The 17991-nt window shown below is 40.5% G+C and overlaps 1 protein-coding gene across 1 annotated transcript in view; it reads right to left on the minus strand.

The window, feature by feature from the left end:
- LOC143414974 (uncharacterized) overlaps nucleotides 1-17991 on the minus strand; it is a 34000-nt gene that overhangs the window by 4752 nt on the left and 11257 nt on the right. Inside the window, exons 3-4 of the mRNA XM_076880108.1 lie at nucleotides 7614-7931; nucleotides 7286-7435 (exon numbers count right to left, since the gene is read on the minus strand). Of these exons, the coding sequence (XP_076736223.1) occupies nucleotides 7286-7435; nucleotides 7614-7931 (468 nt within the window). The remainder of the gene's footprint in view (nucleotides 1-7285; nucleotides 7436-7613; nucleotides 7932-17991) is intronic.

The raw sequence follows: 17991 nt of genomic DNA on the forward strand, positions 1-17991 counted from the left end.
TTTGCGGCAACAGCTGTGTGCAGATTAGCATGGATAATATAACGTGTGCGGGAGAGAGTATTAGCGTGCAGCGTTTAAAGCTGGAAGTACTGACCTTACTTTGAGTTTGATTCCGTAAAAAGTGACAAAAACATTAGCTTCCGCTGTTCACTGCCTGGGAAGAAAACTTCTTTTTACAGCGGAAAAAAAACCCCTAAACTTCTGCGCATGCACCAAGTACGCTGCCACGGGAATGTGAAATTCACAGAGAAACTGCCGTATCCTTCCACCCACTGACACAACGGCGGCTGCGACACACCTGCACCAGGGCAAACCTCCGCCTGTCCCACTCCTGCTAAACAGGTGAAAACAGAGCAACGGGACCGCTGAGTCTTAGATTTTATTTTCTGCTGTGTTTTACTTGCATCTATTTGAAAGAGTGAGTGTAAATACAAAAAACTATTTTATTTTATGTGCTGGAATGTGCAGAAAATAGGTTTAAATGTTAAACAAATTTCCTCCAGTCAGAGAATGTTGCATATAATTAAATTTTTTCTTGATGCATAAAGTTTAAAGATTAAAACTAATAAAACACGTTTTAAAAAGATACTTTTTCATTTGATTACATTTTATATGATGGATTAGACAGAAAACGTGGAATTGGGCTGAAAGATCTATCGCTTTATCACCTATTCAGGTTGTAAATCATGTTTTTAAAAAGTAACTAAGTAACTAATTACTTTTAAAAATAAGTAAGCAGCAACGTAACGGGGTTACTTTTTGGGGAAAGTAATCAGTAATTAGTTACTGATTACTTTTTTCAATTAACTTGACCAACACTGCTGCTATACATAGTGTAATTTTTTTTCTCCTTTTCTTTTTCTCTTTCTTTCTGAAGTACAGGACCAACATCAGGGACCTTTTTCAGGAGTTTCACCAGTTTCCTCCAGGAGCAGTTATAGGGATCACCAGAGAGATGCAGCCAGTATACAGGTAAGCAGTGCAGACCTACAGAGCACCTACTAGGGAAATCTGAACCTGCCAGTCGTTGGAAGCTTCAGACTGACACCAGTCTACTGCATCTTGACATGCACATGAATAAAAGTGAGGCTCTCTGCTTTTAACTTCAGTGCTCTTGCTTTCAAGTGTTCGCTCAATAAGTCAGTATAATTTCCTACATACATAGTATAATTTCTAAAGGGGGATGGGGGACGGGATGCTGTGCTACCCAAGTGTACCTAATAAAGAGTCCTGTGACTGTCAAGGTTTGCTGTGTGGCAGGCAGGATAGGACCCAAATGCAGGACTCGTGAATCGAAAGAGTAAACTAAAAGAGGCAGCTTTATTTTGGCTGTAAACAACTTCAAATACAAAACAAAACTAGAAACTGGGAACAAGTAAGTCCAAGTAGAAAACAAACCAGGGACTGGAGACTAGGAACTTGCTATGAACACAGACAAGAAAAACACAGCATTATGAGGACACAACACAACAATTGACAGAGAAAAACACAGGGCTTAAATACACCAGCAGGACAACGAGACGCTGGGGAATAGGTGGGAACACAGCTGGGCCAAATTAGACCTAACGAGGCAAAGAGAAGCAAGACTAGATACACTGCACACAGGACAAGGACTATCAAAACAAAACAGGAAACACAGACCGAAACTCAGACTCAAGACACGCAAACTTAACACAGTGACTGGAACGACATAGGGAGCATAGCAACAAGGGTGATAAGAAACGTGAGACACGGGAAACGCATGGAGTGGAAGTGGGACCAGAGACTCAACGCTAATGGCAGGCAGAACAAAGATCACTGAGAACTAAAGCAAACCAAAATCATGAATAACAATAATCAAGGAATATAACTTAAACACACACAAAACACCACATCACAGACCCAGTACCGTGACAGTGACTATAGATATAAAAGTAATGCAGTTGACAGAGCTTTCATTTACAAGAACCCCAATCCCCAGTGTGAATGACAAACAAATCAATAAGCTATGACAGAGGCTGCTATTTAGGGAAGACCACACTGGGAATCAGAGGTGAGTCCCAACGCTGGCAAAACCCTCCTGTAACACAGAAACAAGAACAACACAATGTGTGGTAACAAATAGTTTTTCATAGATCAACAACCAGAAGGAGAGTGAGAGTGGCCCCTACCCTATCTGGAATTCAGATAAACAATGTCTAAATAGCTAATTATCACTTCTAATTGTTTGTAATTAGGTTGGTGCTACTGTTTTAGCTCAGCTAGAATCCCACAATAGTTCCGGTTTCAGATTAGTTTGTGATGCTGAGAGTATCGTGACAGTGTCTTCCTTTCTACAGTTTCTGAAAATCACACAAAAACATTTTGCCCTGTTTCACACAGGATTCCTTTAAAAAACATTCCTTGACCCAGAACTGTTAGAAGGTATTAAAAATTACATTTACGAGTCATTAGGGGAGCAGCTAATTTAAAGACAGGTGGGTATGGAGCTAACATAAGTCACTGAACCTCTTTGTTGTGCTTATTTGGCCTTTTATTTGTGCAAAATACAATTAAATAACAAATGATACGACTTCCTCTATGGTTAACCTCTTTGGCTACATTCTTTTGGCACACTATGGATTATAGTTTAGTGTTTATGCCAAAAACATTTGGCTGTGTAACTTTCTGCAAGAACCAGATTAAATATACATATAAAAACGTCAAACTTTTGATTTAAAGGCATATAAATTAACTGCGGATTTAAATGTCATTTTTGACCTTTGGTAATAGGCACTTATTATTTGGGAGCCAGTCAAACCACATCCAAATTTCAACGCTTTGTACCCAACTGAAAACATTTCGGTTCAGCGTCACTGAACAAAACAACTTGAAAGCCAACTCACTGCTCATACTCAGTGTGGGATTTTATAAACTCAATATATGCCTTCAATTTGTAATATCCGCTCTGCTCCAAGGAGGAGGAGAGGAAAGGAAACATTAAAGCAATCCCCCGAGGTTTCCTAGGAGGCACAAAGACACTTTAGGCATTATTGCATTGTATAGTGCTTTCTGCATGAACCACTTATATTTTCTAAAACAAACTGCAGCCCGTTCCTTTAAAATTCCCACATGAATACAAATTAAAAATGTTTTTATTATTTGTCTCCTGCTGTTTATTTTTCCAGATACTGGTAACCACGTTACCACGTAAAAGTTTAAGGGTTTTTCGGCTTCAGTTAAGTTTAATCTGTTACCCGGAATAAATCTAGAAGGATAAAATTCTGCTTAGCACCAAAAATGTCTTTAAGAAAACACTGTGTTTCCATTACACCTGTGCGTTTCACATTTCACACAAGTAACAGCTCTGCTTTCCCCTTCTTCTTCCTCTCGTCTCTCCTCTTCCCTCTATCTGTCATGTTAATGATCCTCCCATTTGGGGTTTCTGATATAGAGTTTAGAGCAGCAGAGCAGTTTCCTCATTGATTTTGTATCTGACCTTCCTGTAACCTCGAGTAAAACAATCGCCTGTCTGCCCAGTGTCTCCCTACAGCAGGAAGAGTCCAACAAGCCTTCACTGGAGACAGTCAAACATAGAAACAGGCAAAGAAAAGAGGGGGGACTGTAACACTTCCCTCCTGGTGGCAAGAGGGAAGTGTGATAGTGAAAACACAAGGGAGACAAAAGAGTCACACAACGTGAGTATGAATGGTTGTTTTATCCCTGGTGGACCTCTCTAGGTACTTTTTGAAAAGTGTCAGCACGAGTCTTTCTTCATTACATGGAGTGAAAAATGTCCTGTATTCTCCAAGGATACCCATAAATTAAGCAGAGATATAGGAGGTAAGCCAGGAATTTCCAACTGTGTACTGGCCTGAAAAACAACACTGTGCCAAACCAAAGATGACACACAATTCAAGGGTCATTACTCTGTGATTAAATGTTGTATGCGTTACAAATCAGATCTGGAGTAGCAGAAGGGAGACTGTTTGTAATATAAGTTCAGGAGGAGTACACAGTGTTCATTGTGATCAGGGATCGCCATGCCTTTTCTTTTCTTCTCTTGAAAACCTTGCTAATGAATAAAGGTGTTTGCTCACCTTTTCCATTATCAGCACGCACTTGGTTCACCTTTAAACACATCTGTTTCTAGGCTGCCTTGTTATCACGGTCCTTGACCACAGCAGGGAGCTCGCTCCATAATAGAGATCACGGTGATGGATGAGCTGGAGTTTGGAGAGACCTCTGGAAAGAACTTTGGATTCTGTTTATGAAGTTTGACAGGAGTCCAAGAAGCCCTGGAGGGAGTCAGGAAAGGTGAAAACCTCAGGCAATGAGGTTATAATCAGGAGCGAGCTAACTGCTCATTTTCTCACTTTTTAGGGATTAAAAGCTGTACTCTGCTATCCATGACCGATGCTGTGATTGTCGCTGAGCTTAAAGCGATATGCACCACAAAAAAATATGCTTAAACTAGATATTTTTAGTTTAACTGACACAAAAACAGGTACACACGGGCGTGTCCTAATAGGAATCACTGAAATGTAATTGCAAGGATTGTTTTTTGGGATACAGCCTCGATTTTGGATGACTCCTAGAATGAACTTTTCCACCTTGGGCCATGATCCTAGGGTTTTTGTGTTCTGGGAGTTTCTGAACACAGCATGTCAGCTATTTTCATGCTTTTATTTTTTATGATTTCTTCTTTAATTTTGTTGTTATGTGTATGTAGCTATGTGTCCAACCTCCATATTTATGAATTGCTTCATGATCTATTTCACAGTAATGTGTCCCTTGTGGTTTGTCTTTAGTTTTGTTTCCTGTCTCATTAACTTGATTATGTTCAGGGGCCCGTTCTTCGTACCTCGCTAAGTAGGTTAGCCGGATTAGATTGTTGACGATTTCGCGTGATCCTGGATCAGTCGGTTCCCCGAAGCTCATCCGGGACTTGCTGTCATAGCAACAGAGCCGTAAGCGTAAACCTGCTCGGGAGCAGGTTTACTTTATGTAAACAGGATTAGATCGCGGCCACGCAGGTATGTCCGCTTCATTTATACGAAAGCAACAGCGATATTTTTCCACTGTTTCACCATAAATAAATATTATCAATGTAACTAAAGGTAATGCAGCACTTGATCCTTTTATTGATGTCACACAGATACATACAGGTCATTTCCTAAAAAAGGGAAATGAACTATTAACATTCTATTACATGTATGTGATTATTACAGATGTAATTCATATTTCAGAGTAGTAATTGTAAATTACTTCGTGTAATCAAGATGAGAGACCACGGCTATAAAAGTGAAGGTGGATTTGGGAAGCCTGTCGCAGCCATGTCCTGTCCGTATACGCGACCAACCCATTGCGGAAGGTGCAAGATTGATAAGGAGAGTCCTCAGAATTCAGCGTATATTGCGGGACAGACAGGATCCTTTACCTCAGCGCGACAGTGTGCTCATAGAGAGATATCGATATTCCCGTGAGGGTATTATTTACTTAACCAACTTGTTGACGAGGGGGTGCAGGACCACCACCTGTCTTTTTTTCCTCTGCCCTTTTCTTGGTTGCTGTTATGAACAAACTAACAGAGTATTACAGGCCAGTATTACCTTGCCAAGAGACGCAAAGCAATCTAAGAGATAAATATTACCATTCTGTAGAATACTCCTGTATTCCACTTTTACTTGTTCCCATTTTCTTGTGGGTCCTGTTGTGGCTCTAATGTGAAAGGGGATATAATATAACATATTATAATATAATATAATGCCATATGATATTGGACAATATAGTGTCATATGATAGATCTACCCTACCGCCTACTGGTGTTGGCCAGAGGGGCCGATGGTGCGATATGGCAGCCTGGCTACAACCGTAGCTGCCTCCACCAGTGTGTGAATGTGGGAGTGAATGAATAGTGGTATCGTAAAGCGCTTTGGGTGCCTTGGAAAGCGCTATATAAATCCAATCCATTATTATTATTATTATTAAATTACCTACGAGTTTGATTTGTCAGCAACTTTCTGCCAGCCCTCTCTCCTTGCTTTTGCAGCCTTTGCAGTGTTCTCTTGCGTTAAACTCTGAAACTCCTGAAATCCCTCACTCATGAGTTCTTGCTCTGCTGCCGGAAAATACCGAGCACGCCCCTTCGACATTTTCGCCGACCAATCAGCGGGTTGCCGATCAATGTTTCTACTATCGATGCGTAGCCCCTTTTACGACACCCAGTGATGTCACATTCCTGCGTCCAGCTGTAGTAATCGTCAACAGCAGGTGTGTTCGGGGAACCGGATTAGCGAGCTCACGGTTAGCGCGATGATTTGATCTTGGATGTGTCATTTGATCTTGGATGTAGTAAGCGACGTACGAAGAACGGGCCCCAGGTGTGTTTTGGTCACTTTGTGTATTTATACCCTTTATCTTCCTTCAGTCTTTGTCTAAGCTCCTATTTATTGTCCCGTTGTTTAATATGTCTGTGCTTCTTTTTGGACTTTTGCTACTTTAGAGTTTTCTCTCTTAGTTTTGGACCTTAAACCCAAATTAAACATTATTTTTCTATTATTATGGTTTCATCTGGAGTCCTGGATTTGGGTCCTCTTTCTGCTGTTTCACTACATCTTTGTGCTGAGATGAGACCTTTTTTTTCTCTAACTACTTTCTTTTCTCTTTTTTTCTGTGTATAATCAGAGGTGAGGGTGTGTGTGAGATTCCTCTGGGCTCATTATTATTGCTGTTTGTGGGACAATAGCTGAGGCAGCTGTTCAAACAGGGGTCAGTGGTGAACCAGCAGCTTGCTGCTTTTTACCCGCAGATATTTCATCACCTACACTGCCAATTCCATTGTGACCTTAGGCATAGCTTTCACTCTTTAAGTCTATTTTTCTGTATTTTCTATGATAAACTACAGTGATTGCGGTTTGGGCACTGAACACCTAGCAGTATTGCTAAAGCTAACATCAACAATAAATGTATTTACAGCCTGCTACAAAAAGTGCATTTGGTCACTCTAACTAATTGGCCCTCATACTAAGTATACAGGGGATGAGTTTGTTATTATTCACCCTTTTAAGCTTTATTAAAGATTAAAGTTAGGGGCATTGCCACTTTATTTCAGTGTCACATACTGACATGGCTGTAAATGCCATCTTCAGGTCACCATCGCTAATTCAAGTAATAGAAACTAGAAATTCTATATCATGTTTATGATGTTGGTGGGTTTGGAGTATTTTAACTGAATTATCTTAATAATATTGCCTGTTGCTAAGTCCAAGAAGTCCACACTCTCCACATCTTGCTGTCAGATGCAGTTCCTAGTCAACCAACATACTCGATCGGCTGCGGCTGCTTCGGCCTCATCCCATGCAATGTCTATGGCACGCAAGTTATCGATGAATGTCCTCCGCCATGTTGTACGGGGGCAGCCAGGTTTGCGTTTTCCATGGGGTGGGTTCCATGTGATGGCGATCTTGGGCAGTCGCTGTGGGGGTTGACGTAGAACATGACCTTCAAGGTTCAAGGCTTTTTATTTGTCGCATGCATAGTTATACAAGTATAACACACAGTGAAATGTAGCCTGACACGCTCCTCGACATGTGCAATATATATATATATATATATATATATATATATATATATACACATATATACATATATACATAGGGTGAATGTGCAGTAGTAGCAGCAGCAGTAGTAGCGGTGTGTCCAAAGCGCACACGCCGCTCAGACACAATGTCCTGGAGGGGACGGGTGGCAGTTCGACGGTGTACTTCTTCGTTGGTGACATGGTCCCGGTAGGAGACCCCCAGGATCTGTCTTAGCCATCGCTGCTGGGCCACATTGAGTCTTCTGGCGATTCTGGCTGATGTTTTCCACGTCTCAGAAGCGTAGATCGCGGTAGGTATAATGATGGAGTTGAGCAGGCGAATCTTCGTCGCCAGATCGATCTTTGGGGTCGACCAGATCGGCCGGAGCCGCTGAAAGACCGCACATGCTTTTACAACATTACAACATCTTCACAAATTAGTAGATTTAATGATGAGCCCTCTGTCCATCTTTTATATACAGTCTATGGCATGAATACCTCCTTTGTAGAGATACAAGGTCAGTGTTGCACACTCAAAACACACTTAAAGCAAAACACACTTAAAGCAAAACAGTTAAAGCAGGACAAATCTTTAAATCAAACCCAGGTATGTCACAGGTTACTCATCCATGACTGTCTGTGGTTGTATTTATCCACACAGAGGCTTTGCAGTGTAGATGGCTCATATTTTATTGTTTAACTAAGGCTTTTCTGTTGATTTTTAGATTTTGGTATTGAGGGTATGTATTTAGGCTTAGACCCTAAATCTACTCGAACAGACTTAACATTTGCCTCTAGACTCATTGAGTTTATTTTAGATGTTAAAGGACCCCTACTGAACCCAGCTCGACCAACCTGCATGTCACAAGATTATGCTAAAGGGTAGAAAGTGTGTTAAAATGCTAGGCTGGTCCTGAGAAAGCATAGTCATGTGGTAAGATGCACAAGTATGTTTTACTGGATTGACATTGTGCTGGATTGCAATATGTTATGCATGTGTTTCCATATAAGGCCTGACAGAAAAGTTAATTTACATTGTAGTAGCTCCATAGATGGATCTAAAATTGCTACATGCTATAGCTGAACTTCACATTTATTGCTTGTCCTCTTTCATCCCAGCATAATTTGTCCTTTTTTATGGTGCCATGCTAAGGTTGTCAAAGGTCTGTAGAAGCATAAGCATCCTCACTTCTTAATTGCTTTTCTTTGTCAAAAAATAAAGAGATGAGAAATTGCTCACTCTGCACATTTGAGATGACGTTAACTCCTTTTGACTCTCTTTCTGTCATTAGCTTTGCTGCACATGCAGCACATTACCATTACTTCTTTGGAACAAAAATGTGCGACACCACCACGAGTAACTGTGCACAGACAGGAATAACCAACGCCTACTACACATAAAAGGTATTTTTGTGAAATTGGAAGCTGAGGGTTAAAACTCAAACGAGACATTCCTGCCCTGTATCAAGGTCAGGGACTCTGCTGTAAGAAGCATGGAGGGAGAGGTGTGACCTCTACACTGAGATGTCCCCACTCAAGGTATGTTCAATGTGTGTTTTTAGCCTTACATAATGATATTACAGTAGTTAACTGTCTTATGGATGTTCATATCTGTCACAGCTGAGTCATACCTCATACAGGGTGTATTATCAGTATCAGCTTATCAATTAAGAGAGTGCTGAGAAAGAGGGTTGATATATATTTTTTATCTTACAGAAAATAATCTAGTTGCTTTGTTTGACCTTTGCTCTTTCCTCCAGTAAATACTATGACATAGTGCTCTGTTAACTTCATTTCAGTTCAGTTCAATTCAGTTCAATTCAATTTATTTATATAGCACCAAATCACAACAACAGTCGCCTCATGGTGCTTTATATTGTAAGGTAAACCCTACAATAATACATACAGAGAAAAAAACGAACAATCATATGACCCCCTATGATCAAGCACTTTGGCGACAGTGGGAATGAAAAACTCTTTTAACAGGAAGAAACCTCTGGCAGAACCAGGCTCAGGGAGGGGCAGAGCCATCTGCTGTGACTGCTTGGGGCGAGAGAATTCTATATAAAGTCTTTCTTGGCAGCTGTGCATCTGCAAAATCGACTGTTGTAGCCAATGAAACTTTCAAGAACCTCACTGCAGATTGGAGAAGTTGGCTTTTTTAATTTAATTTATCCCTAAACCTAACTACACAGTTTTACTGCAACAAAACAGCATCACAAAAGTCAAAAACAAGTTCAAAAAGAAACTGCAAAGAACTCATGAAGGTTTTTGTCCTTCAACATGTTGGAAATTTAAAAACAACAACAACAACAACAAAAAAACGGTGTCTTGAAAGATATTTGTCAAGCTGGCACCTTGTACCTTGATAATGGAACTAGGTGAAAGGGATTGCTAAAGATATCATCCTGATGTAAGCATGAATATTTGCACACGAAAATGAAAATATCATCCTTATTGTGTAAACGCCAAACAGGAACCATGAACGTCTGTTAATGGCAATCTGTTATGGTCCTGGGTCGGTGACCCAGTGTTTTTTGAGTTTTGTACTTTTGGTTTTTGGTTTCTTCTCATGGTGTCAAGTTCCTTAGTTTTTTTTTAGTGTTTCTTGAGTTCTAGTTTTAGGGTTTGTTATGTGGCGTCCTTGTGTTCTGTGTTTCCTGTTTTATTGTGAAGGATGTGTCCTATGCCAGTGTGTTCAGTTTGCATTTCCCCTGTCTCGTCTTGTCAATCAGAATCAGCTGTGCCTCCCTCCTGTGTGTCGTTTCATCGTTCCCATCTGTGTATTTATAGTGTGTGTTCTCTCGTGTTCGTCGCTAGTCTGTCTGTCTTTCTGCCCTGTGTTTTCTCCCAGAGTTGCCAGTTCAGGTTTGTTTTGTTAGTCATTCCCAGTTTAGGTTATCTTCAGGTTCTGTTTTTGCTTGCCGAGTTTCTGTTTGTGCTACCAACGTTTAAATAAAGCTCGCTCGCATCCAAGCCAGTGCCAGCGTTTGGGTCCTCTCTCACACACACCACACATCTGCCACCGCAGCCATGACACAATCCAACAAGTTTGAGATATTTCAGTAGAATGGACATGAATTGCTCCATAAAGTCATTATTAGTATACCTAAAGCTAAAGTTGGGTGAAAGATTAAAAGAAACACGAGAAAAACACATTATAGTAAAGCTTTGGGCCATTGTGTGCTACCAGAACAGACCGTCTTGGCATTGATTTGACAAGTTTTTAGAACTGGACTGACTTTATCTGTCAGGCCAAAATCTTCCACAGATGTTCATGAATTGAGACCTGATGAGTGTGGAGGCCATAATGTTGACACTATTTTCGTACTCGTCAAACTACTTAATGACCCCCCTGTGGATGGGGACACTGACACCCTTGAAGGCACCACTCCCATCAGTGTCTTATAATGGGACAGCACTTTGTATTGATTTACACAGCTCTTGCACATAAAAAGGGACCATCTGACCAAAATTATCCCAGCAGAACAACCCGATACGATAGCAAAATGTGCAATAGACACGCCGGTCCACTGTATCCATTTCACGCTTTTCGTCTCAAAAGAGCAAAATGGACACGCATTCAGAAGTTGCATTACTGCATGCAGAAATTGCATTACCAGTGGGGGGAGATAACATATCCAAGCCACGAAGTGAGTAGTGAGCAAAACATGCATGAAGTACATTCCAGGGTCCTTAATCTCCAGAAACGATTAAGCTAGGTGGCTCATATGTATTTACGTGTATGTAAATTCAATTCAATTTTATTTATACAGCACCAAATTGCAACAACAGCCGCCTCAAGGTGCTTTATATTGTAAGGTAGACCCTACAATAATACATACATGTGTTAATAATGTCGCTTTAAACACTTTCCAGTGATTATGTTCATGTTGGCTTGAAATAAAATATCTCCCTCTGCTGTTAATGCAGATTACTGCAAATTCTACACGTGTGTCTGTTTGACGATTGGGAGAGGAAAAGCGTGAAATAGACACGGTGGACTGGTGTGTCTATTACATATATTAGTATCTTTTGCCATGAGCAGAATGCCCTCCTACATTATAATGGATCCAATGTATATGATCATAGGGACCAAGGGTGTTAGGATCCCTTGGTTGTGGGCCCATGGCTTGGTGTTTGTAACTTCTTTATAAGTATTTGGGTTTTCTGTTCCCATCAGTTTTGGAAATCTTGTATGTTTTGTTAGGCTCTCAATATTTGCTTATTATCTTTCATGATCTCTGTTCCCCCAGTCAGACCCTTGTAGCTGTGTGGTCTTTGTGTTTGTCCCTATATGTATCTGCTGTCTCCCTGTCAAGTCTGTATGATTTAGTGGCTGTTTTAGTATTAGTTGTGTTTCCTATTTTATTGTGATAGTCTCTTAGTGTGTATTGTTTTGAGTGTTACGTCCCTTGGCTCGCTATCTATGATTTGCTCCTGCTGTGTTCCCATGTGTCTCCATTTCCCCTAATCACCTACTATATATATTATTACATATCAGCTTATTAAAGGGATTCCCCACAGTTAAACCTCCCTCTACCTCTGCACCTTTAATTTTGGGTCTCGATCCTCATACCATGACAAAGAGTCTCAGTTTTCACAAATTTATCAATACAATGTGTCGAGAATGATGAGGTACACAGTCTAATGTAGATTATTCTCAGTAGCATTCTACTGGGTCTTAATATCTTAAACGTTTGACGTCATTTTTGGCTTCATTTACTTCTTTTTTTTTTAAATCTTATCTCTCCTGGGACTTGGAACCTTGTTTAAGACTCAGGTGTTTCTGGCCAAAAGTATATAAATACCATATGTTATCAGAGCCAAAGATAACAGGTGATGGCAGAAGCCAAGCTTCTGCAAGTCAGCTGTGTCATTGGCTTAAAGTACTTTTCTGTAAATCATTGATTAAATGAATAAGCTGGAGTTGTACAGTATTTATTGCTGTACAGTACTGTAACATTTGATTTTACTGGAGGTGACACGCACTCATGCAGGAGTCATACCCACGGAAGGCAAAGTTTACAAGGTTATATTTAGAGAAGTGAATTCTGTGGATATTTTAGACATCAAGCAAATAAACCTCAGTTGGTTCACCCAAACTGGACCTCCCTAAATGATGAATGAACCTGTGCAGAAGGTGCCAGCTCTTAAATCTGAGCCTTTCAAGGAGTAGTTGCACTCATGACGAAAGCCTAACAGAAGAGGATTACAGATGATTTAGTAATAAGACTCTTATGCACAGGTCAAGCCTCCTTTTTTCCTTCAGATCCGCAAACAAATCTTTTGAATACTTGCACTGGACGTGATACAAATAGTCAAATCCTCCTGTGGAAATGCTATATTTCTGAATGAAACCCAGATGTCTTCTCATTTGAAGCGTCCTCATCTTTTCCCATCCATGTTAGATTTCAAATCTGTTTAGTTCATCCATCATGTCTTTCCCTTTGCTGTTTCGATGTCCTAGTCACCCCGCCCTCTTGCTTCCTGCCACCCATTCTTTTTTCCACCCCTCCCTTCTACTCTGTTTTTTCCTCCCTGCTATTTGTCTTCTTTTCCAACCCTGTCCCCACTTGGGCCCACCTCCAAGACCTTTTCCACTGCAGCCCTATCACCTAACGCTAATGAGGATTTTAATCATTTATACAGAGGAAGAGAGGGATCGCGGCATCAGATACTGTGTCTGCAGAAAGAAGAAAAAAGCACAAGAAGAGAGAAAAATGCTACATACTCATTTGCAGAGTGATCATTTAGCCACACCCTGTTTATGGCTGCATAGTCTGCACATAGACACTTAACATACAAAGAGTTAGGACCTTCTCATCTATCTGAAACAAATGCAATGTTTAGCTAACTTGCAAACTGCATTGTGAAATACCTTACCCTTTACCTTAAAGTGGCCAGCCAAATGAAGGCATGATGGAAACTAACTTTTAAATGAACAGATTTCTGACTAGAAGTAATATGCTGCCACCCAATTTGGCCTTAGCTGGGCATGGTCTGCAGTTTTTATACACGATAATGTATGTGTGTAAGGCTTGTGTCCAAGGAGAGAATCCAGGCCCAGACACCATAGATCTAGGGCCAGAGTGGGTCTAGTGGTCCCTGGGCTCTTGTAAAATTAAAAGTAATTGGAATGTGAACGCTTAGCAGAGGGAAAGAGCTGCATCTATGCAGCAGCTCAGCTGGGACCAGGCTGGCGGAGAACACCTGTCTCTTGACTGGACTGTCCTGCAATCTCTGAGCCTACATCGTAAACAAAATGTTCTGTGTGCAGTTGTGTGTGTGTGTGTGCACACATGTGCTCACATAAACAGATAAATTAATACACACACACAAAAAACCCACATCTGTTCAGGCTCATAAAAGCTTCGCTTGTTCCTGATTTTTGGATCAGATTGGAGTGTAGGATCAAGAAATGTTTTTCAGTGCGAGTGATGTTTCATTTTTAGTGCAATGACTTTTCGGCACTAATGGAAGGAAGTCGCGTATACTTAAGATTTTTAAATAACTATGTTTAAAAGGTTTATAACACTGTACATAAGATCCACAATATTCAGCTCAGTGCGTACAACTAGCTGGTACAGTATGCATTATTTCATCTGTAACTTTTGCTAACATGCATAATGCGAATATTTATACTTTATATTTTTATATATTTGTTGCTTTTGTTGTCTGTTTTCATATTGAAAAAAAATTATAATGCTCCAGAATTGCTCATTTTTAAAATTGAGTTAGGGACAATATAATCTGTTATGGGACTCCCACGTACAGATGAAACAAGATCTCAGTGACAACAGACGTTATATTGATTTAGTCAGGCACAGCATGCATTTACCATATGGATACACAAGGTTAACAGCTGAAATATTCTGATATGGGCTAGTGTTGAGATCAACTAGTCTGTGGCTGAGCTTGACTTAATGCTCCTCATGTGCTAAAGCTCTGTTTTAATTATTATAATTATTCTATTCTACAACAAATAATTATACAATGGAAGAAAAATAAGTGATGGCTCATTGAGATAAAGCCACAGAGAATTATAAGACTCCACTTTGTAGTTTGTCTTTGTGTATTTTGGCTCATTTATTTGGTTCAGTACCATCACTCATAAATCCAGAGGCTTTATTTGCATTACCTCCGCGTTAGAGATAACAGGTCACGACAGTGTTTGTCAACTTTCCCTGTTAAGCCAACCTTTCTGCTTCAGTCTCTGAGCCACCTACTCTAATCAGAGATGTTATCAGGTTATGGTGATCCAACACAGTTGCAAATAAGATGAGAATTATGCTGCAGATAAAACAAACATTTTAATTCAAGTTAATTACTTAATCTGTGTGTCCATGTGCTGCTGTTTATTTCTGAGGTCACAACTACGTGTTTAAGATATGAAACTTTAAACTGAAACATATAAACATACATACTTACTGTGCCACAGTGTGATAAAGGAGATGGCTCTTTAGTTTTCCAGCAGGTCAAACTGAAAGTAGTTTTATTGACTGAACAGTAATTCCCCGTGTTTGTTTATGATGTAGTAGCTGGAATATCAGGATTTTAGAATCAGGTATCAGAGCATGTCTGCATTTTCTGAATCGCCCAATTAATACAAGTACATTCCTGTGACAAGGCAACGCAATTTGTAAGGTATGGCTTAACAAGTTCCACATCACACCACACCACACACAACTCTCCATTTAATCATTGGTTAATATCATTCTCCCTGAGCTGGTTCTGCCGGAGGTTTCTTCCTGTTAAAAGGGAGTTTTTTGTTCCCACTTTTGCGAAGTGCTGTCTCAAAGGCAGTTGTTTGTGCTTTCTGATACAGTTTTTGGATATATAAATAAAACAAGTTGGGGGGGGAAATTATTGTATTATAAAATCACTGTCACTTTAAATGGTAAATGGCCTGTATTTGTATAGCGCTTTACTAGTCCCTAAGGACCCCAAAGCGCTTTACACAACCAGTCGTCCACACATTCACACACTGGTGATGGCTAGCTACGTCGTAGCCACAGCCACCCTGGGGCGCACTGACAGAGGCGAGGCTGCCGGACACTGGCGCCACCGGGCCCTCTGACCACCACCAGTAGGCAACGGGTGAAGTGTCTTGCCCAAGGACACAACGACCGAGACTGTCGGAGCTGGTGCTCGAACCGGCAACCTTCCGATTACAAGGCGAACTCCCAACTCTTTAAAATTTGATATCAATAAAACAATCCCTGAAAATGTGGGGTTTTGAGCCGACCTTAAACCAAAACTCTGCTCTCAAACAGGTTGTGCTGAGAGCACAAGTTACCATGGTGATTTAGCCAGGTGAAAAATCAGCCACTTTTGTGACACAGAAAACTCTGATTTTAAGCTCAACATAGCTCACTAAACCGTTAATCTCATTTCTTAGTGGCACAAGATAACATAAGATAAAACACAAAGAAACACACACACACACACACACACACACACACACACACACACACACACACACACACACACACACACACACACACACACACACACACACTAACCAAACAGCTGGCAGAAAAACTTAGCTACCAGGTACAATGGAGCATTTAGCAGATTAAGAGCTAGCTGTTTCCCTGTTGTGGTAAAGGGGAAGACAAAGCTAAAGAAAAGTAAATATTGGACTTACATTTGCCACTAGATGGCCAGTCACATGACTCCAAAGACAAGCCAATGCTCAGGTGACAATTTGTCAGTGATCTGATACCATTTTTCTAACAGACCTCATATGGCCAAAAAACTAATTTAATAGATGTTCATATAGTTCAATTCAGTGTATACTTCATGTTCTGTTATGATACAATGAAATCTTATTAAGAGCCACTCAGACAGTACACAGTAAATATCCTCGAAGCCAAAAAGATACAACTTTATTGGCTACAACACAGCTGTCATATTTTCCACTGCTGTTGGAAGTGCCCTTGCCCTGCAACAATAATCACTGATTCCTGCGTTATTGGTTTTACTACTTGAGGGCACAACATTACTTATTAACTTCCAACAAATAGTGACATCTGGGTGCTGCAAAATGGCCCACATGCCAACCCAAGTAATGATTTAAAGTTGTAACCAGGGCAAAAAATGTTTAAAGCTGCGTTTATGTCCGTTTCTCATGGCGCGAGGGTGTTGTGTTTATTATGTCACATTCTTTCGCACGAAGTGAAAAGGCAGGGGTTTGGGAGTCCTTGCGTCCATTCAGTGAGGCATTACCATGTTCTTTGATGGACTTCATTAGGCCCAAAGGAGAACGACGTAACCGTGTTTATTTAAATGCACAGCTTTGTGGGCCCTTAAATGCTGCTCTGTCTTCGTTCCTCGGTCACTGTGCTTCCATTAACAGCAAAAAACAAAAACCTTTGACCCCTTTTGTCTCCTTCATTTGTTGCTCCATTTGATTGCTATCTTTGGGCTTCATAGATTTCTCAATTTAACAATTTTCCAGTTAAATGAGGTCGTTTCTCTTTAGACCTGCCTTTGGCTTTCCTGGCTGGGTTTGTGTGCCATTCTGGTGGGAATCTGCACCTAAAGACCTCTTTTAGCTGTGACGTTCCGATGGGAATGTTTGCCCAAGTGACATCGGCATAATAGATCAGAGTCTTTCTGCTTTCTCTTCTCAGCTTGTCACAATTCAAACTGTAAGCAAAGACACAAATCAGATTCCCAACCTAGCACAGAGTTATTCCTATTTCAGATAATAGCAGGATTAACTAATTGAGAATGGGCCATTATTTGGGCTAATACAGTGCAGGCTTGACAGGTCAATCTCTCTGCACTCTGCAAGATTATAATATTTCATTTTACAAAAGAGGTTTTAAACTTAATGTTATAATTCAGCCCTCTACTCACTCTTTCTCTGGCACTTCACTCAGTTAAACTACTTTTGGGTGATTCATGGGTCATCTTTTAAAGCGATGTCATTAAGTTCAAACTTTAAGAAGGCAATTTGATATAAAGTTTTAATGCAGTCAGGTCGAAACATATATCAGTTTAAACCCTCTTTAATCACGTGCACTATGATGGTCCTATTCAGGTGCAAAGAACCACTGGCACGCTAAATTGTTGTCTATATAATGCAGTTAATGCATTTTTGTGTAGCTTTGAATGCTTTTATGTATCTGGGCTGCGCCGCTCTGTTAGTGTCAGTTTATGGGCAGCTTTACGAGCTAGTTGCAGCTCTGCTCTCAGAGAATGATGGAGAGGCCTTGAACGGTGCCATTGACTGGGCTAACTGCAGTTCGTCTACAGCCAGCTAAAATCAACACCAGTATTATACGCTTTACTGAAAGACCTGCTAGTAAAACACGTCGTCGAGAAAGACTGTTGTGAGCAGTCCCTTTGCGATTTCCTCCTCTCTGCATTAACATTACTGTCAGTAAAAAAATGCCTCCAATCTGAACTATTGTCACAGAATACACAAACAATGACAGCAG

Source organism: Maylandia zebra, linkage group LG23, assembly GCF_041146795.1.
Source record: "Maylandia zebra isolate NMK-2024a linkage group LG23, Mzebra_GT3a, whole genome shotgun sequence".
NCBI classification, from domain to species: Eukaryota; Metazoa; Chordata; class Actinopteri; order Cichliformes; family Cichlidae; genus Maylandia; species Maylandia zebra.